The 23945-nt window shown below is 33.4% G+C and overlaps 3 protein-coding genes, 1 non-coding gene and 1 pseudogene across 10 annotated transcripts; 4 read left to right on the plus strand and 1 right to left on the minus strand.

Annotated features, from left to right (window-relative positions):
- The first annotated feature begins 1204 nt into the window (after positions 1-1204).
- On the plus strand, positions 1205-4505 carry LOC140835069 (putative late blight resistance protein homolog R1A-10). Its single transcript, XM_073200395.1, is given in 2 exon segments — positions 1205-2291; positions 2294-4505. Coding segments are annotated over 2 exon segments (2631 nt in total). The 5' UTR covers positions 1205-1372; the 3' UTR covers positions 4006-4505.
- A 6750-nt stretch (positions 4506-11255) lies between these two features.
- On the plus strand, positions 11256-15159 carry LOC140835071 (E3 ubiquitin-protein ligase RGLG2-like). The gene is made up of 12 exons (XM_073200396.1): positions 11256-11401; positions 11992-12221; positions 12619-12703; positions 12777-12917; positions 12994-13107; positions 13188-13285; positions 13430-13509; positions 13614-13719; positions 13841-13968; positions 14046-14232; positions 14614-14670; positions 14769-15159. Exons 2-12 carry the CDS (start codon positions 11997-11999, stop codon positions 14847-14849), a joined length of 1302 nt encoding a protein of 433 aa, XP_073056497.1. The 5' UTR covers positions 11256-11401; positions 11992-11996; the 3' UTR covers positions 14850-15159.
- Positions 15160-15659: 500 nt separating this feature from the next.
- On the plus strand, positions 15660-18196 carry LOC140835072 (aldehyde oxidase GLOX-like; annotated as a pseudogene).
- A 1642-nt stretch (positions 18197-19838) lies between these two features.
- LOC140835073 (protein-L-isoaspartate O-methyltransferase 1-like) lies at positions 19839-22748 on the minus strand. Of its 7 annotated transcripts, XM_073200403.1 has the most exons (5): positions 22421-22560; positions 21900-22138; positions 21314-21584; positions 20854-21018; positions 19839-20284 (listed from the first exon to the last, which is right to left on the minus strand). In XM_073200403.1, the coding sequence occupies exons 3-5, from the start codon at positions 21543-21545 to the stop codon at positions 20034-20036; spliced, it is 648 nt and encodes a 215-aa protein (XP_073056504.1). In that variant the 5' UTR covers positions 21546-21584; positions 21900-22138; positions 22421-22560; the 3' UTR covers positions 19839-20033. The 7 variants fall into 7 exon arrangements, with proteins under 7 accessions (XP_073056504.1, XP_073056501.1, XP_073056498.1 ...); XM_073200400.1 differs by lacking the exon at positions 21900-22138 and having other exon boundaries at positions 22421-22748; XM_073200397.1 differs by lacking the exon at positions 21900-22138 and having other exon boundaries at positions 21314-21647; positions 22421-22726.
- A 257-nt stretch (positions 22749-23005) lies between these two features.
- On the plus strand, positions 23006-23077 carry TRNAT-UGU (transfer RNA threonine (anticodon UGU)). Its single transcript has one exon. It is a non-coding gene; the product is annotated as a tRNA-Thr (tRNA).
- The last annotated feature ends 868 nt before the right edge of the window (positions 23078-23945 follow it).

Below are 23945 nucleotides of genomic sequence, written 5' to 3' on the forward strand. Positions count from 1 at the left end.
TATATGATTATATTGTTATTTAAATTATAATTATGTACTATGTTAAAATATACAAAGCATCTCCCATAAATTTGTACAAAGTAATGTTTTCATAAAATGATTTTTTTTTTGTTGGAACGAAAAATCATCAATTTTTTTTTATAAAAAAGATGTTTTCAGACATCGTGACGTTTCAATAACATTGTTGCTAGTGCAAAAAATTCCACAACAATGTCGTGTATGAAGAAGTGAATCTTGCACACTATTTGTAATCATAATTCTCCAAAATTATTAAGCCAACAATTCAAATTTAATTTGTTTTGCTCTTCCTTTTTGGTCAATGGGAAGAAATTGGTTGAACCAAAATAGCCCACCCACATGTTTAAAACAAGTTGAGACCATTGTCTTTGTATAAGAGAAAACTTAATTTTTTTTACTAGATGAATTATACCACATAAAAGCCAACAATATCTAATATAAACTTTCCGTGAAATCAAGATTTTTTTTAATCAGAGAAAACTTAATTTTTTTTACTAGATGAATTATACCACATAAAAGCCAACAATATCTAATATAAACTTTCCGTGAAATCAAGATTTTTTTTAAAAAAAAAACTTGATGTAGCCAATATCTAATATATATTTCTTGATGTAGCCAATAATCAAAATGGGTTCTTAGCCTATATTACCCATTACTTTAAGATTTTTTCAGAAAAAATTAACCCAATATATTATTTTAAAGTAAAATTCTTCATCATTATATGATGATTATGTTCTATCATATCATATTATAATGGCTAAATGTATATCTTAAAATTCAAATATTGACACTCATAATAATAATGATCACACTCGAGAACATGCTCTAATTTTTTAAGCCGAAATAGTTTGATTATAATTTAGGGATATTTAACGGGTGGGTCAATCCATAACCGGTTCGGAAAATTCCCATTAAGAATCGGTTTCTTGGAACCAGATCCGGAACCATCCTAAACCTGTTAATGAATTATTTGGGACGATTTAGATGGTGAATTTTTTCATGTTAGATGTGCATTTCATGTGATCAATTTATACAAGGAAAATTACTTCTCCAAATATATCAATTGGTTTGCTTGATAATTAAAAGATGAAATTATTAATCCAAATATATCAATTGTTTGATTGAAAATAGTTTAATTCATCGAATCCTGTTGTCCACGGATTGTCCAATGTGGAAACTTGCTCACAGTGGACTGCTATATTTTAAATTCTCAAGTTGCTAATATAATAATGTCCATTTCATTATCTTTTTCTATCAAGAATCAAGTGTTGGTAAACTTCCATTGAAATATGTGTTGGATGGCAGTATAATTCAAAAGCATTGTGTGTTTGTGTGTGTGAGTAGATGAATTGAGATGGCATATTCTGCTTTAGTTTTACTTATGCAAACACTTGACAAAATCCTTCATCCTTGTCCACAGATTTCATCTCTGAAGGAAAAGGTCTGTTACTTGCTGGATTTTCTTGAAGATTCTTCCGAGAAGTGTAACTCAACAATCACTGATTTAGAAGGCCAAATCAGAGATGCAGCATATGAGGCAGAAGATATCATTGAATCCCATTTAGCGAAAGAGGCCCTTTCAGAATCAAGCACTTCTTTTTGGGAGATGTTCTGCTCTACGATTCAAAATGTGCTTCCTGCCTTCCGTCAAAGTGAGGTCTTGAATCATGATTTGGAGATGGAAATCAAGCACCTACGGAAGAGTATAGAGGAGTTTGAGTTTATCTTGGACTCTTTCTTCAATATTAAGAAGGGTAAAATGATAGAACTCCTGCGTCCGGTTACTGAATCTTTGGCTGGTGCTCGTCTATCAAGAACGACTTCATGTGGACAGAGAGCTATGGTGGGGTTGAATGAAGATTTTTTGAAAATCAAGGATTGGCTGACTGGATCATCGTCTAGTCGGGAGATCATTTCAATTGTAGGGATGGGTGGCATCGGTAAGACTACTCTTGGTAGAAATCTTTATGAGGACTCACTTATTGATTATCATTTCGACACTCGAGCATGGGTGACTGTATCTCAAGATTACCACTGGCAAGTTGTAGTGAAGGATCTTTGGAACTCCATTGCACTTGTCAAACGTGAATCACATGATGAAGTGTGTATTGAAAAATCAGCAGAGAGTGTGTACAAACATTTGAAGGGCAGAAGGTATCTGATTGTGATGGATGATGTTTGGGATACCAAGTTCTGGGATGATGTGAGAAGGTTATTTCCAGATGACGATAACGGTAGTCGGATAATTTTGACCACTCGGTTATCAGAGGTGGCCTTTCTTCCGAATCTGTTAGCTATATTCATGATATGAATCTTCTTGGTTTTGAAGAAAGTTGGAATTTACTGTGTGCTAAGGTATTTGGCGAAGAATGTTGCCCTTCTGAGTTGGAGAAAATTGGGAAGGATATTGCGAGAAATTGTAAAGGGCTTCCACTTGCACTAGTCACGATTGGTGGTGTCCTCTCCAGAAGCAGGACTCAAGATTATTGGGAGTATATTGCAAGAAATGTGAAGTCAGGGGTAAATGGAAATGATGATCGATTGTTGGAGATTTTATCTTTGAGTTACAACCATTTGCCTCATCATCTCAAAGCATGTTTCCTTTACATGGGAGTCTTCCCCGAAGATCGCGAGATCTTGGTCTCGCGACTGATCAAGCTTTGGGTTGCTGAAGGATTCTTAAAGCCACTTTATTCTAAGAGTTTGGAGGAGGTGGCTGAAGACTATTTAGAAGATCTTGTTCACAGAAGTCTCATTATGGTTGGCAAGCGAGGTCATCGAGGTGAAATCAAAACATGCATCATGCATGACATCTTGCGGGACTTGTGCGTCAATAAAGCTAAGGATGAGAGGTTTCTTCTTGTTCTAAATCGCAATGCTCGTAATCTTCCTGAAGTCGGATATACTGAGTATCGCGTTAGCATTCACTCACATATTTTGCGTGTTGGCATGCACGATTCACGCGTCCGTTCTTTTCTATATTTTGCGGAGAATAAATCGAGCAACCTATCATTATCTTTTGCCAGGTTTAGACTACTGAAAGTGTTGGATGCACTCACAATAACGTTTTATGAGTTTCCAACTCAGATGGTTGAATTGGTTAACTTAAGATACCTTGGTTTATTGATTCAGAGTCTCTTCGGACTCGAACTTCCTGCAGCAATAGTCAAACTCAAAAATCTGCAGACTTTAATATTAAGTGAAGATATTTATGATTTAAATGATGCAGTTTTGCGTCTACCTTCTGAAATCTGGGAAATGCCACAACTGAGGCATCTGTCTTTCAAGACATGTTTCCTCCCTCGCCCTTCCCGCGAACGACTGGATAGGGAAAATTCTTTTGATATGGCACACCTGCAAACACTTTCTGGAGTAAAGAACTTCAAATGCAGAAAGGAGGTCTTTCGGATTATGCCAAATCTCAAGAAATTGGGGATTTCCTACGTTCTTGGCAAGCTGGAAAAACTGTCGTCCTATGACTTTAGCAGTTTTGTCTACCTACAGAGTCTTGAGACTTTGATATTATCATTCGATGATAGAGAACATTGGAAAGACATACTAATGAACTTGGCTTTCCCACCAAAACTCAAGAAGTTAACTTTGAGCGGTTGTCGGATTTCATGGAGCAAGATGACGATGGTGGGTTCACTGCCTAATCTTGAAGTTCTAAAACTTAAAGAATCCGCCTTCGAAGGCCGAGTGTGGGAACCAGAGGAAGGGGAATTTCTCCGACTTAAATATTTGCTTCTTGATGAGATCCATTTGAGACACTGGAAGGCCAGTGAAACACACTTCCCCAACCTGCAGCAGCTGAGTGTTTTCTTTTGCTTCGAACTTGCAGAGATCCCTTCTGCCATCGGAGACATTACAACTCTTGAAATGATTGAGCTGTACACATGTAGCGATTCTGCGGTGAAGTCCGCAAAGCTGATAGAAGAGGAACAACGGAGCTTAGGAAACGAGAGCCTTAAAGTTCGTGTGAAATAATCTCGACTGTTTTAAGACAAATAGTTTTTCATCATCATTATTTTGATTGCTCAACTGTACCATTTTATGTTTAGAAAGTATTGACCCCTCATGTATATTTTGTATAAACACGAAAACGATTGTTCGTTTTAATTATGAAATTTGAATACCAAACTTATCATTCATTATTCTTCGGAAGATCATACTAATTAATCCAACAATCTTGTTTACGCTGAGAAGCTTGAATCTTTGAAATGCTTCCTCTTTTACAAGGTGGATCCTTCGCAAGTGAGCTTTGTGTTCCCACTCAAACTCGGAAAGCTAATTCTAAGTGGTTGCAGAATTGTCGTGGGACGAAATGACAATAATGGGTTCATTGCCTAAACTCGAAGTGCTGAAACTGAGAGATAATGCCTATAAAGGGCCATTTGTGTATGGTACACAAATGGCAATGCTGGCGAGAATTTGGTCAACCAAATCGAATTTTCAAATTATATCCATCGAATCAACATATTATTATATAGAAGTTTTCGTGTTGAAAATCATTGATGAGCATTGGTTGGATTGTTGAGTGGAACACTTCACAGTCCAACCATCGTAAAACTAGGAAATGTGTTTCATTATTTATTTTTCAAAATTTTAATAATAAATTAAAAAACTACAGCTTTTCGAGCAGTGGTTGTTTTTTTTAAAAAAAAACAAAAATTAGTGAGAAGTTTTCGTTAGTCAATTTTGTTATTGAGATCTTTTATTTGAGTCACTCATGAAAAAAAAATTATTTTTATAAAAAAGATTTACTCGTTAATATAAATATAAATATAATTAACTTTTTTCACAGATAGACTGATATTTTTTTGGGACAACTTCATTTCATCCTCGACAATCTTGGTGAACTAGAAAAAAAAAGGCATTTTTGCCGCTTTCAGAAAAATAATAATTAATTAATTCATCTTTATTTAAAAAAAAATCTTTCTGACTAAAATAAAGATTATATATATAATTTTTAGAAGAATGCGAAAAACACCCTTCCACTGATTCAGGGTCAATTATCCTCCTGTCAGGTTAGCTTGGATGGAGGAGAATAAATCAAGGGTAATTTGTAGAAAAATACATCTATCCAAGATTTATTTAAGATTCAGTATCCAACAGTTTTTTTTTGAAATTTAGTACCTGACAAAACATCAACTTAGCTTTTACTACATATTTCATGCATTTTTACATTTTTACCCTTTCAATTAATAAAAAAAGTATATAAATACTTATTTTGGTTGCACATCTTCTCTTTCAACTCATCAATCCCGATTCATTTGGATGACTTATATATTTAATTTAAATAATTTTTATTTAAAAAAAAACAAATTCACAACTAATTGAATTTTTTGAAATACTTAGTTTTACTTGTGAAATACTTAATTTCAATTTTAAAATACTTGATTTAGTAAATGAAATACTCAGAATGTGTATTAAAAACTGGATATTCGAATATGCATTTAAAAAAAAACCGCAACTAATTGAATTTTTTGAAATACTTAGTTTTACTTGTAAAATACTTAATTTCAATTTTAAAATACTTGATTTAGTAAATGAAATACTCAGAATGTGTATTAAAACCTGGATATTCGAGTATGCATTTTAAAAAAAAAACTTTACGCAACTAATTGAATTTTTTGAAATACTTAGTTTTACTTATGAAATACTTAATTTAAATTTTAAAATACTTGATTTAGTAAATGAAATACTCAGAATGTGTATTAAAAAGCTGGATATTCGAATATGCATTTAAAAAAAAAATCGTAACTAACTGAATTTTTTGAAATACTTAGTTTTACTTGTGAAATACTTACTTTTAATTTTAAAACTACTTGATTTAGAAAATGAAATACTCAGAATGTGTATTAAAAACTGGATATTCGAATATGCATTTAAAAAAAAATAACAAATTCGCAACTAATTGAATTTTTGAAATGCTTAGTTTTACTTATTAAATACTTAATTTTAATTTTAAAATACTTGATTTATTAAATGAAATACTCAGAATGTGTATTAAAAAGCTGGATAATCGAATATGCATTTAAAAAACAAAAATAAATTTGCAACTAATTGAATTTTTTGAAATACTTAGTTTTATTTGTGAAATACTTAATTGTAATTTTAAAATACTTGATTTAGTAAATGAAATACTCAGAATGTGTATTAAAAAACTGGTTATTCGAATATGCATTTAAAAAAAATTCGCAACTAATTGAATTTTTTGAAATACTTAGTTTTACTTGTGAAATACTTAATTTTAATTTTAAAATACTTGATTTAGTAAATGAAATACTCAGAATGTGTATTAAAAAGCTGGATATTCGAATATGCATTTAAAAAAAAACAAATTCGCAACTAATTGAATTTTTTGAAATACTTAGTTTTACTTGTGAAATAATTAATTTCAATTTTAAAATACTTGATTTTGTAAATGAAATACTCAGAATGTGTATTAAAAAACTGGATATTCGAATATACAACGCAAGTTCACCAAATGCTCGCATTTCCATCCAAGATCCATTTGGATGAAATGTTTATTTCATTTAATTATTTTTTTTTTTTGTTAAAAATCAAATTCGCAACTAAACATTTAACTTTTTCAAGTACCTAGTTTTACTTGCGAAATATCTAATTTCAATTTTAAAATACTTGATTTGGTAAATGAGATACTCAGAATGAGTATTAAAATACTGAAAATTCGAATATGCAACGTAAGTTCACCAAATGCTCGCATTCTATCCAAGATGTATTTGGATGACATGTTCATTTTATTTATATATTTTCTTTATTTTTTTAAAAAAAATATCGCAACTAAGTATTGAACTTTTTCAAGTACTTAGTTTTATCTGCGAAATAATTATTTTCAGTTTTAAAATACTTGATTTGGTAGATGAGATACTCATAATGAGTATTAAAATACTGGATATTCGAATATGTAGCGTAAGTTCACCAAATGCTCACGTTTCCATCCAAGATGCATTTGGATGACATGTTCAAGGACTTTTCAGCAGCCACAAAGCTTTGAAAAAGAAAAAAGGCTTAGAGCGAAGATTTGAAGATTTCCGGACAATGTTCTTCGAGAGAATATCCCGTGATAGGAACAAGTAACTTAATCCGTGTATTTAAAATTTACAGATAAATATGAAGTCGGATATACGTCGATAGTCATAGTTCAGTAGGTCGAAAGCTAGTGGATTTAATAAAACGACATGCAATTCACCCTTGATAAATAATTAAAGAGATTTAATTACTTCACTGAGTTGAATTAGTTTGGCATAGCTTGAGAGGGCGTGTTCAATTGGATATGAAATCTCGTCGAAAGCATAGATCATTGTCGAACGAATTAAGTAGTTTAGCGAGGGGTAAATGAAATACTTAGAATGTTGTATTAAAATACTGGATATTCGAATATGTAACGTAAGTTCACCAAATGCTCGCATTTCCTTCCAAGATACATTTGGATGACATGTTCATTTCATTTTAAAATACTTGATTTAGTAAATGAAATACTCAGAATGTGTATTAAAAAACTGGATATTCGAATATGCATTTAAAAAAAATTCGCAACTAATTGAATTTTTTAAATACTTAGTTTTACTTGTGAAATACTTAATTTTAATTTTAAAATACTTGATTTAGTAGATGAAATACTCATAATGTGTATTAAAAACTGGATATTCAAATATGCATTTAAAAGAAACAAATTCGCAACTAATTGAATTTTTTGAAATACTTAGTTTTACTTGTGAAATAATTAATTTCAATTTTAAAATATTTGATTTTGTAAATGAAATACTCAGAATGTATATTAAAAAACTGGATATTCGAATATACAACGCAAGTTCACCAAATGCTCGCATTTCCATCAAAGATCTATTTGGATGACATGTTCATTTCATTTAATTATTTTTTTTATTGTTAAAAAAATAATTTCGCAACTAAGCATTGAACTTTGTCAAGTACTTAGTTTTACTTGCGAAATACCTAATTTCAATTTTAAAATACTTGATTTGGTAAATGAGATACTCAGAATGAGTATTAAAATACTGAAAATTCGAATATGCAACGTAAGTTCATCAAATGCTCGCATTCTATCCAAGATGCATTTGGATGACATGTTCATTTTATTTAGATATTTTCTTTATTTTTTTTAAAAAAAAATTCGCAACTAAGCATTGAACATTTTGAAGTTTTGGTCGATCACTAAGAATTTTACAATGAAAGTTTTGCTCGATCACTAAACATGGAACATTTTGAAGTACTTACTTTTATTTGCGAAATACCTAATTTTAATTTTAAAATAATTGATTTGGTAAATGAGATACTCATAATATGTGATAGAATACTGGATATTCGAATATGCAACGTAAATTCAGTCATGATTGGTTTTTCCAACTAAGATTCATTAGAATACTTATTCATGTCATTTAAAGAAATGAAACAGTTCATTACTGATCGTGGAGTAAGAGTAAGTTGTTTGTAGATCAAAATAAGCATTTACTTTTAACAAAAATATAGTAGCATACTTGTCCCGGAGTAAAAGTAAGTTCTTTATTTGTATACTGAAATAAATTGTTATTTTTATTTCATAAGAAGTGATGAGCAATGTATTTGTTAAAATTTCATTTGCATTGAAATTGCATCATAATGCATATTCGAATATCCAGTATTTTATTATCAATTTTAAGTATCTCATTTATGAAATCAAGTATTTTGAAACTAAAATTAGGTACTTATCCAGTATTTTAATTTACATTCTGAGTATCTCATTTACCAAATCAAGTATATTAAAATGAAATGAACATGTCATTTAAATGCATCTTGGAAGAAAATGCGAGCATTTGGTGAGCTTACGTTACATATTCGAATATCCAGTATTTTAATACAACATTCTAAGTATTTCATTTACTAAATCAAATATTTTAAAATTAAAATTAAGTATTTCATAAGTAAAACTAAGTATTTCAAAAAATTCAATTAGTTGCGTTTTTTTTAAATGCATATTCGAATATCCAATTTTTTAATACACATTCTGAGTATTTCATTTACAAAATCAAGTATTTTAAAATTGAAATTAATTATTTCACAAGTAAAACTAAGTATTTCAAAAAATTCAATTAGTTGCGAATTTGTTTGTTTTTTTTAAATGCATATTCGAATATCCAGCTTTTTAATACACATTCTGAGTATTTCATTTACTAAATCAAATATTTTAAAATTAAAATTAAGTATTTCACAAGTAAAACTAAGTATTTCAAAAAATTTAATTAGTTGCGAATTTTTTTTTAAATGTATATTCGAATATCCAGTTTTTTAATACACATTCTGAGTATTTCATTTACTAAATCAAGGATTTTAAAATTACAATTAAGTATTTCACAAATAAAACTAAGTATTTCAAAAAATTCAATTAGTTACGAATTTATTTTTGTTTTTTAAATGCATATTCGAATATCCAGCTTTTTAATACACATTCTGAGTATTTCATTTAATAAATCAAGTATTTTAAAATTAAAATTAAATATTTCATAAGTAAAACTAAGTATTTCAAAAATTCAATTATTTGCGAATTTGTTTTTTTTTTAAAATGCATATTCGAATATTCTGTTTTTAATACACATTCTGAGTATTTCATTTTCTAAATCAAGTAGTTTTAAAATTAAAAGTAAGTAATTTTACAAGTAAAACTAAGTATTTCAAAAAATTCAGTTAGTTACGATTTTTTTTTTAAATGCATATTCGAATATCCAGCTTTTTAATACATATTTTGAGTATTTCATTTACTAAATCAAGTATTTTAAAATTTAAATTAAGTATTTCACAAATAAAACTAAGTATTTCAAAAAATTCAATTAGTTGCGAATTTGTTTTTGTTTTTTAAATGCATATTCGAATATCCAGCTTTTTAATACACATTCTGAGTATTTCATTTAATAAATCAAGTATTTTAAAATTAAAATTAATTATTTAATAAGTAAAACTAAGTATTTCAAAAATTCAATTAGTTGCGAATTTGTTTTTTTTTTTAAATGCATATTCGAATATCCAGTTTTTAATACACATTCTGAGTATTTCATTTTCTAAATCAAGTATTTTTAAAATTGAAATTAAGTATTTCACAAGTAAAACTAAGTATTTCAAAAAATTCAATTAGTTGTGAATTTGTTTTTTTTTTTAATAAAAAATATTTAAATTAAATATACAAGTCATCCAAATGAATCGGGATTGATGAGTGGAAAGAGAAGATGTGCAACCAAAATAAGTATTTATATACTTTTTTTATTAATTGAAAGGGTAAAAATGTAAAAATGCATGAAATATGTAGTAAAAGCTAAGTTGGTGTTTTGTCAGGTACTAAATTTCAAAAAAAAACTGTTGGGTACTGAATTTTAAATAAATCTTGTACAGATGTATTTTTCTACAAATTACCCATAAATCAATCTATTTATTTATTATAGAAAATACAAAATTACAAGAACAATTTTCAATTACGTGTATTCTACGTAAAAAAAATCAAATAGTGATACATAAATAAAATATTTAATAGCTAATTTGATTTTTTTTTAAACTTTGGCAGTTAACCTATAATTAATACGAATTTTCAAATAATTAATAAATTTAATTGGCTCAGAAAATAATAAAAAAATTACTCGAGTATGCAATTGTCGGTTTATTTCACAAAAGGTCTGAAAGTTACATGCAACTAAATGTATTTATGCTGTTTGTTCACGTTTTTTCTTTAAATAACAATGGAGCCAAACTAACTCAGTTTCGTGTAAAGTATGTTAGTCAAATAAACCACGTAAAAAATCTCGTGTTAGAGCACTGAAAGGTTTGCTCAAAAAAATATTAATGAGAAAAATCGAATTCATGATCGTCAATCACACATGTACTCCATTGACTCAAACATTTTGACGAGTTCTCAAGGTCACGTTGGTTGGTAAACATTGCTTTCATAAATAGTTACTTTGATGTGTTCTCATTATTCTTGTAAGTTGGTGAAAACATTGACTTTTTTTTAGTTTAATGGTCATTTTCTTCCTTGTTGAAAAGGTAATTTACTTTATCACAGATTGCACTTAAATTTTTTTTTTCCTCTCAACTATTTTTATCTATTGGAAAACATTAAAAAAAAAAATACTAACAGGAACATATATGTATGATTAATATCTAATTTCATTTCTTCTAAAATTAAAATTAGAGATTGTTTGATCTATTTATATTTTGTTATCCAATTTCTCTCTTTTGAGAATTAATTTAATTAAGGTAAAAATAAATCTACTGAGTGGACTCCAAACGACAAATTTGCTCAACTTTCGACTCTATCCATCTTTTCCATATTCTCTGTTAACAGTCACCATTCGGTGCGGTGCTTTTGCTTAACAAGGTTAGAGATATGATTTCTTGATGGGAATGAGGAAATTTTTTGATTTTTTTTGTTAGTGTTGATTCCCTTCTCCCTTTTGGTTGTATGTATTATTTAAATGGGATTGCTTTTTGTTTAATTTTTGATATATTACGTGTAATATTTTCTAATTTTATTTTGGGATGATCAAGTTTGGAAATTTCTGGTGGTCCTTGATTATATCATATTGTATTTCACTGCTGATAGGAAACAAAAGGTGTTCTGTTAATTCTTAGTGCGATTACTGATGGTGGATGCTTGAATTTTTTCCTTGGTAGATCTGAATTTTATTCTTGGATTTTTTACTTCAACCGAAATGTGCTACTGATTATTTTGAATTTAATGGATGGAAATGATGTGGGAATTATTCTGCATCCTTTTCTTTTGGAATCCTTGCTTTATTTGTTTTTTTTTTAATGTTTTGTGTGTAATTTATTTGAACTGGTTAAAAGACTGATCTAGAATACTACAATTCTAGATCCTCAAAACACCCATAATTTCTATTGTTGTATTTTTTTTGGGGGATTGCATTATGTATCCGTTTTAGGTACTTGAACCTTTTTTTACTGTAGAGCTCATGGGTGGGAAGAGTTCAAAGAATCCGATCGCAAGTCGGTATTCATCTTATGGCTCCAGTTCACAATCATGGTATAATCATCCCTATCCACAGCCATCGTATGTTCAACCGAGTCACAGCTACACACCCCCACCGCCAACCTATGGTGGTCGGTCATATGATTCCGAGATAAAATTGGAGAGGAAGTACTCGAGAATAGATGACGACTACGACACCGTAGAACAGGTGGAATTATGATTTGAAATTCTTGAGCTGAATAAGATGAAAAAAGGGTGCAAGTAAAAGCAGATTAGTAGATCCGTCTTGTCGATTAGTTGAAACCTTGATTGTCGATTATTGAAATCTAAATCGTTGATTGTGTAGAAATTTTAATTTGATTGTGTAGAAATTTTAATGTCATGCATTTTGTTGAAACTATACAACTCCTTCTTAAGATTTGTCCAAAGTTTTTAAAGACGCATATGTCAAGCGAATGTTTGTGGATATGTCATATGTCGAGATATTTTATCTTCTTAAAACGAAACAAGTATCTGATGTTGAAGCTGTTTTGAATTATGTAACATAAGAAGCGTTCCTTGAACTTACACGAACTATTAATCTCAAAAAAATATGCCTGATGTAGGTGACCGATGCACTATCCCGTGCCGGTCTGGAATCCTCAAATTTAATTGTTGGTATTGATTTCACCAAGAGCAATGAATGGACAGGTCTGGTGTCTTCCACGTGCCATTTTTTTAAAATGATTAAAGTGCAGTGCCATTGAATTTTCTTTTGTTTTAGGTGCAAGGTCATTTCATCGAAGAAGTTTGCATGCCATTGGATATGAGCAAAATCCTTATGAACAAGCCATATCAATTATTGGGAGGACATTATCCAAATTTGACGAAGATAACTTAATTCCATGTTATGGTTTTGGAGATGGTATTTTCTTGAGAATCTTGTCATTTCATTTATCCGTGATTAAGAAATTGGAGATTTTATTATTCTAGTTTGACAGCTTCAACGCATGACCAAGAAGTTTTTAGTTTTTTCCCGGATGAGAGATTTTGTGAAGGCTTTGAGGAAGTGTTGACACGATATAGAGAATTAGTACCTCAATTACGACTTGCAGGTTCAAGCTCGAGCCTTTTGATTTTTCCTGAACTTATTGGTCTTCTTTTCTCTCAATAAATGTTCTCCTTGTCTCCACAGGGCCAACATCATTCGCTCCTATCATTGAAATGGCGATCACTATTGTTGAGAATAGCGGTGGCCAGTACCATGTTTTACTGATTATTGCTGATGGACAGGTAACTAGTGGTTTTTTGGAACAAATAAAAACTACAATTTTTCCAAGTCTCGATAGAACTATACCCTGGTTTTTACCATAATGTTTCACTTTTGAGTCTTGGCTTGTGAATCATTGTTCATCCACGGTTTAACATTTGATTTAGGTTACAAGAAGTGTTGACACTGATCGAGGCCAATTAAGTACTCAAGAGAGGAAAACCGTTGAGGCAATAGTTAAAGCCAGGTGCAATTAGTGCATGCCAATGATGTGCTGTGATCATACGTACAAGCAAAAAATAAATTGAATCCCTTCACCATAATTCCTATGTTCTTTGGTTCATTTTGTAGTGAGTACCCTTTATCAATTATTTTAGTGGGGGTTGGTGATGGGCCATGGGATATGATGAAGGAATTTGATGACAACATCCCTGCTCGAGCATTCGACAATTTCCAGGCAAGTTAACCTGATGTAGCTTGCTCACGGTGAAATCTATTTAAAAGAAACAAAAAGAGTACAAATTTTGGCAATTATCTTTAAATCTTACATCATTTATTACTTCCCTGTATATCCCTAGTTTGTAAACTTCACAGAAATCATGTCAAAAAACATGGACCGATCCAGGAAAGAAGCTGAGTTCGCGCTTGGAGCCTTAATGGAGATACCGTCTCAATATAAAGCCACATTGGAGCTCAACATTCTTGGGTAAAATAGTATAATAAATATATTTTCATTTGAGAAAGTTTTAACCGATATGTGCATTGATCGAGTTGTTTGCTCAGTGCTTCTAGAGGGAAGGATGATTACAGGGTACCTCTCCCCCCTCCTCTATATCGTTCAGCTGCTGCTACTGCATCAAAGCCTCCCCGTACTAGTAATTTCTACTCAAGTGCACCTGATTCTCGAGGATATGATCCAGTTGCTCATACGAGGCCGCCTGCAGCTGCAAGCTATGCTTCTGATAACCATGTATGGAATCCCGCTTTTGTAAATAGTACATCAAATTTTTAGTTATTTCTTTCATTTTTTTGGTTCTTCGGCGATGAAGTTATGCCTAAGTACCATAATCCTTTTCGACATAACCGTCAAAATCACGTGTTTCAAAAGCTCGAGTTCAAGGTATTTGGTGTGACAATAATTAGGAATTATATGACCATGTATATACCCAAGTTGATTGAACATTAAGCAGCAACAGGAACTGAACTCCTCTAAGGAATGACATATCCGTTCTAGAATGAAGACCTTTTTCGGCATTTGGCATATGACAAACTATTGATTCCGATAATGGTACGCTAACTTTCAATGACAAAATCGAGATATGTTAACCTTTTGTAATTCATACTTTGATAGCTTTGCCCTGTCTGCCTTACGGATCCAAAGGATATGGCATTTGGCTGTGGACATCAGGTATAATACACTATTTTGATTCCTTGATTTACTCAAAAAACAATGTCCAGTGATTATGACTTCGTCTTTTATGTTTTTTTCTCCTTTTCTGTAAGCAGACTTGTTGTGGATGCGGCCAAAACCTGTCATCATGTCCAATCTGCCGACATGCAATTGAAACAAGGATAAAGCTTTACTAAATAGAAACCTTCTCGTAGAATTGAATGAGATCGATCCGATAAAAGCTCTCTTCAATGTACAAATCTGCTACATCTGCCCTTACTCCTCCCTTGGCTCTTGCATCTGCATCTGTACAGCATCAGATGACACATTCATCAGATTATTTTTTGTGATTTGAAGGCACATCGATTTGTTTAGCATTCTGTTTAGTTCATAGACTAGTGCACCTCTTTTCTTGAATTGTTATCTAATGCATACAATACAATCCTATTTGTGACCGCTTTATTTATTTATCCAGTCTTGTTCAAGTTAAATATATATCTTTGTTTCTGAAGATCACTTACTTCCCATGCACCATTTTATATATTTAGTCCACCAGAGGTAAGCCTTTCTTTCACCAAGTAAATCTTTATTCAACAGCAGAAAGGAATATAACCATGCGGTACAAATAATAAATTCTTACTATTGATGGCCTCTGTCAATTAAGAACTAAATGAAACACGATGAGATGGACACAAAAGTGAGAAAAAAAAAAAGCATTTGTGGATAAACAACGAGCTTTTAAAATTCTCGGCTGAGTTATCATAAACTCCTCAATATTTTTAACGGGTGGCGTGTATGTTTGCTTCCATTTTTCATTTGAAATTTTGTGTGTTAGGTATTTATTCGGAATCCATCAGTAAGTATTTTCATTTAAACTTGTTGCAAATAAAAGATAGAATGTGTTTATATAGTATATTATATATTAAAGTTGTAAGAACACATTGAATTTATTTAAATGATCTTTTAGAAATTTTGAATCTTAAAAGATTTGACAAGATTTAAATATATGCAACACATCTCATCATGTAAAAACCATCTAGCAACAAACTCTAACCTTGAAATGCAAACAACAATTTTCAAGAATACAATAAGCTTTGTGTGAATTCTACGAAGTTTTTGCTCAGGCAAAGATTCATAGTGTAAAAATTAGATAACTTCATGGCAAATTATATACATCATGGAAAATAGCAACTATATAAACACATTATTAATAGCAATTCAATGAATCCGACTCTCGAATTCCTAATGGAAAATAAACTATTCCACTTCTCCTCCAAATTCTTACTATTAGCCTTCAATTTTCTGCTATCGAATTGTGCAATAATAGTACTGGGGAAGGGAAAATGGCAGCTTCTATTGAACAACACAGGTGTTGTGGCAATGCACATGGCCTTAACTCACCACAACACTGTCCTCATGTCTGACCAGACCGAATCAGGTCAGTCCCGCTACCAACTGCGTAGGCGATACAATGGGACACGATGCAAAGGGACACGCAGTGATTTGCAAGATTCTTCATGCTATGCTCATTCCATTGAGTATGATGTGATGAAGAATAAGATTAGGCCTCTAAACATCGGAACCAATGCTTGGTGTTCTTCAGGCTCGATTTTGAGCAATGGGACGTTGATTCAAACTGGTGGCTTTGGCTCTGGTTCACGAAGGATACGGTACTTTAAGCCGTGTAAGAATGGCCATTGTGATTGGAGACAAGGGAAGAAAGTGTTGTCTGTTGATAGGTGGTATGCTTCGAATCAATTATTACCGGAGAAGGATGATCGGATCATTGTCATGGGTGGGAGGGGTGTTTTCTCATATGAGTTTGTGCCGAAAAGATCAAATTATAAGTCTTACAACCTTCCGTTTTTGCACGAAACTTATGACAGAAATGGAGGAGGGAACAATCTTTATCCTATTATGCACCTTTCTTCTGATGGGAATCTTTTCATTTTTGCAAATAGGGATTCTATTCTTTTCGACTATAAAAGAAATAAAGCGGTCAAGAAATATCCACGAATTCCAGGTAATGGATCAAGAAGTTACCCCAGCACAGGATCATCTGTAATTCTTCCACTTGACCACAGCAATGGATTCAAGAAAGTTGAGGTTATGATCTGTGGAGGAGCGAATTACGGGGCATTCTCTGCAGCCAAAGACGGCAGATTCTTGAAGGGTTTGAGATCCTGCGGAAGAATGGTGATCACAGGGAATAAGCACAAATGGGAAATGGAAAAGATGCCCCAGTCCCGCTTGATGAGCGACATGCTTCTTCTCCCCACAGGCCATGTTCTTATAATCAATGGAGTTAAACAAGGCTGTGCTGGATGGGACTCTGCATCAAACCCCTCCCTCGAACCTTACCTCTACAAGCCAAAGAAAACGCTTGGGAGACGATTCTCGGTGCTCAAATCCACCAAGATTGCAAGAATGTACCACTCATCAGCCATTCTTTTACCAGATGGAAGAGTTCTATAGCTGGTAGCAATCCAAACAATAAGTATGCCTTCAATAATGTAAGGTATCCCACCGAACTACGTCTGGAGGCATTTGTACCGGCTCATATGGGGGAAGAATTCGATCATCAAAGGCCAAGAAATGTATCTGTTCACATCAATGGAAGTGATAAAGGGGTGGGCTATGGGGAAGAATTTAGTGTTCATTTTTTCTTGGAAAAGAAGAATGGATCAAGCAATGAGGTCGTTTTTACAGCTTATTCGCCCCCGTTTAACACACATTCCACATCAATGAACCAGAGGATGCTGATTCTCAAGCGCAAGAAGATGCTGAGGGGTGATAACGGATGGGTGAATGCTGTTTTAGAAGCTCCTCCATCTCCCAAAGTGGCACCTTCTGGTTATTACATGCTTAGCGTTGTCAATAACGGGATTCCTAGTATCTCTCAATGGGTTAGATTTATACATGTTTGAAAGTTGTCTTTTCTCCCTTTTTAATTTAATTTAAGTGTATCTCTATAAGTTTGTAAGTTTATTTACTACTTCAGGGTGGTTATACTATCTCTTATCATATACAAAAATATTATTAGGCTGATAAGAATCAAATTAGTTATTTTTGTCCAACAACCTTTACAAGTAGCCCACATCTCCTTATCCTCACCACAACTAATCCAACTAAATATCAATTTCGAGTTATTATTGCAAGATGATCTTCTTATAAATTCAGTAGACTATTTGGAACCAAAAAGGGATAAATTCGTGATGATCTTCACCAGAAATAACTGCCGCGGAAGAGGGCAAGAAGAGGCCAACTTCCGGATTGGGAATGGGACCAAGGAGCTGACAGAATTTTGGATCACTGATGAGATAAAACCAGAGCTTGGAAACCAATTTGCAATCAAGTAATTATTTTATGGGCAGGCGCAGCAAGATTTCAGTTAGGAGATCGGGAATGGATGCCACGGTTTCTGCACCTGCGGAGAGAACTGGAATTGAATTTCCATGTTGTGGATTGTGTTCGTTTCAGAACTTTTTGTTTGTATATTTAAAGCTAGTTTGGTTGGAAGGGATAAAAAGGCGACATCTACAAATTCAACAATTTTTGTTATGTATTCAATTAGACCGAAATAACCAAAAACTAAAAGGCAACGTATCAAAATCAAACTGACTGAACCAAATTCTAAAATTGATTAACATAATTGAGTAAAAAACTATTTTTTCATTATTGGAATTCAATAGCCTTTGGGATGAAATTATCGTTCCCTTCTATTGAATCATCCAATCAACCAGCCATTATTCAACTTCCATAAATTAGTTAAAATAATTTCTAAAACACTTGAAAGTTTGAAAAATGGTGATGTGTTCGTGAATCAAATCATAATATAATTCCAGTAACATGGTCTGTGTTTTTGAAATATGGGATTAGTCATTCACATTCAATAGTCAACAACCTTACCAAATTTAACTTAAATTAATGAAAAAGGTTATACCAGCTCATATTTTTTATGATAATAAATTTAAAACTACCCAATTTTATTATCTATTATTTGAAAATGAAAAATGTCATCATGCTTCATTTAACATCTCTCTTTTCAAATAAGAATATATTAATAGTTGACAAATTAAACTTCAAAAAAGACTAGTGTGACTCATCGTATACAAGTACTTCAAAATTCCCTCCGGGGGGAAGAATAAACTATTAACTACTTTGCTAATTGTGTTTTTTTGCTTTAAAAAAAAACAAGAAGAATCGATTTAATTATTTTCTAATCATCTCTAAATCGCATTCCACCATCAAATCTAAAATACTTCCCCCAACATACACGTTTTCCTCCATCTTCTTTGCGATTAAATAATTTCTTTTCATTCGTGTTTCAAAAAATTAGATCGATGCATATCTCAGAAAGGGTGAATAAACGGATGCTGGTTTTTGCAAGTTTTTCGAGCCTATCAGTTGGGTTAGCAACTTATCTTGATCTAACCTTCTCAATTGAGTAACCTAGGCTGTGTAAAGAATATTGCGTTTGTGAACTGACGACCAAGAAAACATGCAAGGGGTCTAAAAAACAGAGTAAAACTGATAACAGGATATTAAAATGCATCGGGATTTGTAATCTTCTACATCTCCCCGTTTTCTTTTTGGGGAAAGAATTCTAGCACACTTCTAACAACCTGTTTTCTACAATAAGCCAACAACTAATACTATTAATCTTTCACAAAGCCAACAACTCAACACAGTAAGAAATTACGTTAAGAAGCGAGTGGAATTGACAGAACAATAAATTCCATTATCGAATAGCACTACGATGCAGTGTTGGGTTTCTTTTTGGCACGTTGGGATCACCTCAAAGCCAAAAAAAGGAAGGAAGGAACACCTTTAATAACAATGGGCAGTTCAAGATTAAATAAAATTGACTGTAAGGGGCGTTACATTACCAAAAGTTTCATGTTTCAGTCAAAGAAGATTGTTTCGTTACCTACAAAGGAGTGTACCGGTTATAAATCACAAGGTTTGTCAATGAAATGCAACAAGTTCACTCTCACAGCCAATATCATTTGCTATAATCAACAATTAAAGCTTTAAAGCAATTCTCAGCTAACTCAAATCTTTAATTCTTTACTTCTAATGTAAGAATTTCATTTGAGAGCGAATCTGACTGCATCTAAGCGTTGTTAAAAATATATCTTTTGAATGATCAAATCAGAAAAAGCAAAAAAGAATTAGCCATTCACTGACCCGAATAACAGATACTACGGTTTTCATTAGACGCAAGCTGCTTCTGTGTGTGTATGCACAAAAAACATTACAATTTACAGTGTTGCAACAAAGCATAAAACACTTTTCTACACACACAACTAGGTAGAAGATGCAAACGAGTTTACCTTATTATTTACATTTTTGGGGCGCTCAGATATGAAAAATACCAACTAGTCCCCCCTCAATTGAGCTTCTCGGCTTGTCAGTGGCACATACCGTACAGAAGTTTCGCTCCGGACGCTGAGTGAGCCATCCATATTTTTGTCCACGACTTTCAAATCCTGGAAGACGTTCCCAACAGGGATCACCAATCTTCCGCCTGGCTTCAATTGTTCAATAAGTGCTTCTGGAATTTCAGATGCAGCTGCTCCAACGTGAATCGCATCGTATGGGGCAAACTGGGGCCAGCCCAGTCTTCCATCTGTCGGCAATGAAAACCGTGTAACTCGTGAACATATTGAACATCCGGTAGAGCTAACATGATTTTTGGCAATGAATTGATTTCGGAAATAAGCTGACTAGATGACTTAATAATCTAGGTAATAAGAAATCCAAAACCCAATGCGGTAGACGGAGGGACAACTCAAACTTTGATTTTTCAATGAGGGGCTCGCTCCTGCTCTCTTCACCCTGCATAGATGTAGCATTTAACTCCAAAAGAGAATGGACTCTACCGCGTAAAAAATCGAGTTTTTACCATGATGATCATCAAGTTCCTTTTCTTTCATGCACATTTCATTCTTCAAATTGAAAGCTTTTGTTTAACATTATAGTTAAATCTTCTATGAAGTGCTGCAAGATATGTTGCTCATAAAAATGACGCAGCAAGTTACCAGATGTCAGCTGTCTTCTAAATAGGTTAGGCGACAAACACAGTCACAAAGCACATGAAACCATTTTCCTCAGAAAATGCCTAAAAACTAACAAAACAACCCTTGAATGCACAATTGCCAATTTGCAATGGAAATGAAATAGCAATCAACAACATACCGCCAGCATGCAAGGATAAGATTCCTTCTTTCTGTAGCTGGGCAGCAGCACTCATTTGGATATTTGCAATAGAGGAGTCAACCAGCTCAGGTATATGTTCCACTCCAACAGCACGACCTTGTGGCCCAACCATGACTGCAAAACATGCAGTCAAATACCCAGTGCCTGCAAGGCGCAAGCAAAGATGTTTCAGTACATGCAAATCTGAAAGCACTCAATTCCGGAAGCCAAAAATTGCATCGAATAAAAGATTATTTTTGCCAAATTTGCCACAAGAAAAACATAATATATAATAGAAACAGAGTCAATAAAAGAGTTTTTAAACCGTTCTATTTTTATTATTTCCGGTGTAAATCAATTTAATTACATGGAATGTATGCGCTGCAATGTGATAGTCAGCGACCAGATATACGCAAAATGAAACTTCCGGATATTTAAGGATAAGGTAATATATATTCACCTGAGCCCACATCCAAAGCGTGCATGCCAGGTTTCAAATTGTTTTCCAACAATTCAAGGCATGTGGCATGCATATGCGGGGCAGAAATAGTAACATTGTAACCTATCTGCACGGGACTGTCAACATAAGGTGGTGTACCTTCAGGAACAAACAATGCCCTGTCTATACTTTTCATTACTTCAGCTGTTTTCTTTGATTTTATCGCTCCATATCTCTGCAAATGATCCAGCATTTCATTAATCTTATTGATACAACTTCCAGTCCAGATCCGCTGCTTAGAAACATAAAACAACATTGAGATAAGATGTGACAGGACCGTCCCTCTCATTAATATCTGTCACAAAGTGAACAGGAAACTGAATGAAAATATCACACCATGATTTTCTTAAGACAAATCTAGAATTCAGTCAATCACTGAATGGAAAATAGCTACTCAAAGCACTCATTCAGTGATAAATTCCCAAACATAACCTCAGGAAAAAAACACAGAAGCTAAACCATCCTCCTTACCAAGATAAGATTATCATTCTAACAAATCCTACAAAAGCCATTGCACACAATGAAGTATTTGGTCGAGAAAATATACTTTATCCTCGACCTCGCATCAGCAGCTTAATTTTGTTCATTAGATCACATCACAAGGAACACTGCACCGGCCACCTAATAGTTCCCGTGAATACCACCTGCCATATGATCTGAATCTGATGAAGCCAGGAAGGGTCATTCTCCCCTTTTCCGAAGAGAGAGGATATGATAGAGCACCCTTCCACATCCCATTCAACTGATAAAGCTTCCATTCATATACTAGTTGAATTCAACTTTTTACTGCATAACCAAGACTAATTTTGAATCTCTTCACCGGTTAGATATCCAACATAACATTTCCTACGGCAGAAAAAAACTCAATCCAGCTTCAGTACAATCAATATATTCTAAGTAAGATATTTCCATGAAAAGTTTTCAGTAGTTTCAGTCACTTCATGCCAAAAAGCAGTGCCAACAAGGCAATATACATGATCCTACTGACAGAGAAATGAAAAATCTCCGGTAAAATTACGATGTCCCACGTTAAAAAACCGAGGCAAAATCCACTCGATAAAATAGTACCTCCATGCGGGAAAAGAGAGAGTTCCCCGTGAAGTGAGGATTGAGCAAGCGGCAGCCAGAGGATATGGTGGAGGTGTTGAGGACGGCGACCGGCGGCGGAGGGAGTTCCCGTGTACGGCGGCGGCGGTGGAGGAGGAGAGGAGTGAGGTACAAGGAGGATAGCTTAATAGGCGCACGATAGCGGCTACCCCAAGCTATTATGGCCGAGTGTGACGTGGAATGCATATTTTCTCGCTCACCGCCTGCTTCCTGCCTCTCTGTCGAGCTTCCACTTGCTTCTGGGCGCCGCCACACAACTGCGTGTGGAAGCCCAATTGTTGCTACTTGGGCCAGCTGCTCTCCAATACATTGGACACAAGCCTGATTTCTTAATTGGGCCAAGAAAACTAAAATCATTTATTGAGTTGGCCCATGGACTTCAGCCCAATACCACCAAGTTGGCTTTTCCCAGAGCATGTGGAAATTAATTCACATTTCTATTTCTATATGTAGATCCCGAGTATAGTCTCTGCAAACTCGATGAAAAAAGCTGAATAAAATAATTAACATCTTTTATATCTTAAATTAGGAAGAAAGTAAACAGCAGCCCCTATAGCTCAGTGGTAGAGCGCCAGTCTTGTAAACTGGAGGTCTGTAGTTCGATCCTGCATGGGGGCAGATTAATTTTCCGTACTTTAATTTTTAAAACTTAATTCACTGGCACTTAATTTTATTGTTTTAAATTTAAATGCTTTTGTATTTTATAGTATTTGAAACTTGAACTCGATCTGTGAGAAAATTAAAACGTAATCTTTTCGCCTCGAGTGTTTGAAGCTTCTTTGCGTTTGCTCAAAATAAAGGGGAATATTTCACCCTACATGATCAAGGGTTCAGATTTAGCCACAAGTACACGAGGTCCACTATTTTTTTAAAAAAATCACAAATGTGGCTAAATCTGGACCATCTGTGGGGGCTGTAGGATCGAACGAACCAAATAAAGGCTACATTTGATCAGAAGATCCGTATACAAGTATCAGTGGCCACCTTCAAATTGTACGAGTACATCTCAATCGCCCTTGCTCAAAATGGGGCAGATTAATTTTCCGTACTTTAATTTTTAAAACTTAATTCACTGGCACTTAATTTTATTGTTTTAAATTTAAATGCTTTTTGTATTTTATAGTATTTGAAACTTGAACTCGATCTGTGAGAAAATTAAAACGTAATCTTTTCGCCTCGAGTGTTTGAAGCTTCCTTGCGTTTGCTCAAAATAAAGGGGAATATTTCACCCTACATGATCAAGGGTTCAGATTTAGCCACAAGTACACGAGGTCCACTATTTTTTTAAAAAAATCACAAATGTGGCTAAATCTGGACCATCTGTGGGGGCTGTAGGATCGAACGAACCAAATAAAGGCTACATTTGATCAGAAGATCCGTATACAAGTATCAGTGGCCACCTTCAAATTGTACGAGTACATCTCAATCGCCCTTGCTCAAAATCCCTTCCACGAATATTGCATATAATATTTATTCCCGTGTAGCC

This window comes from Primulina eburnea, chromosome 6, assembly GCF_022965805.1.
Source record: "Primulina eburnea isolate SZY01 chromosome 6, ASM2296580v1, whole genome shotgun sequence".
Taxonomy (NCBI): Eukaryota; Viridiplantae; Streptophyta; class Magnoliopsida; order Lamiales; family Gesneriaceae; genus Primulina; species Primulina eburnea.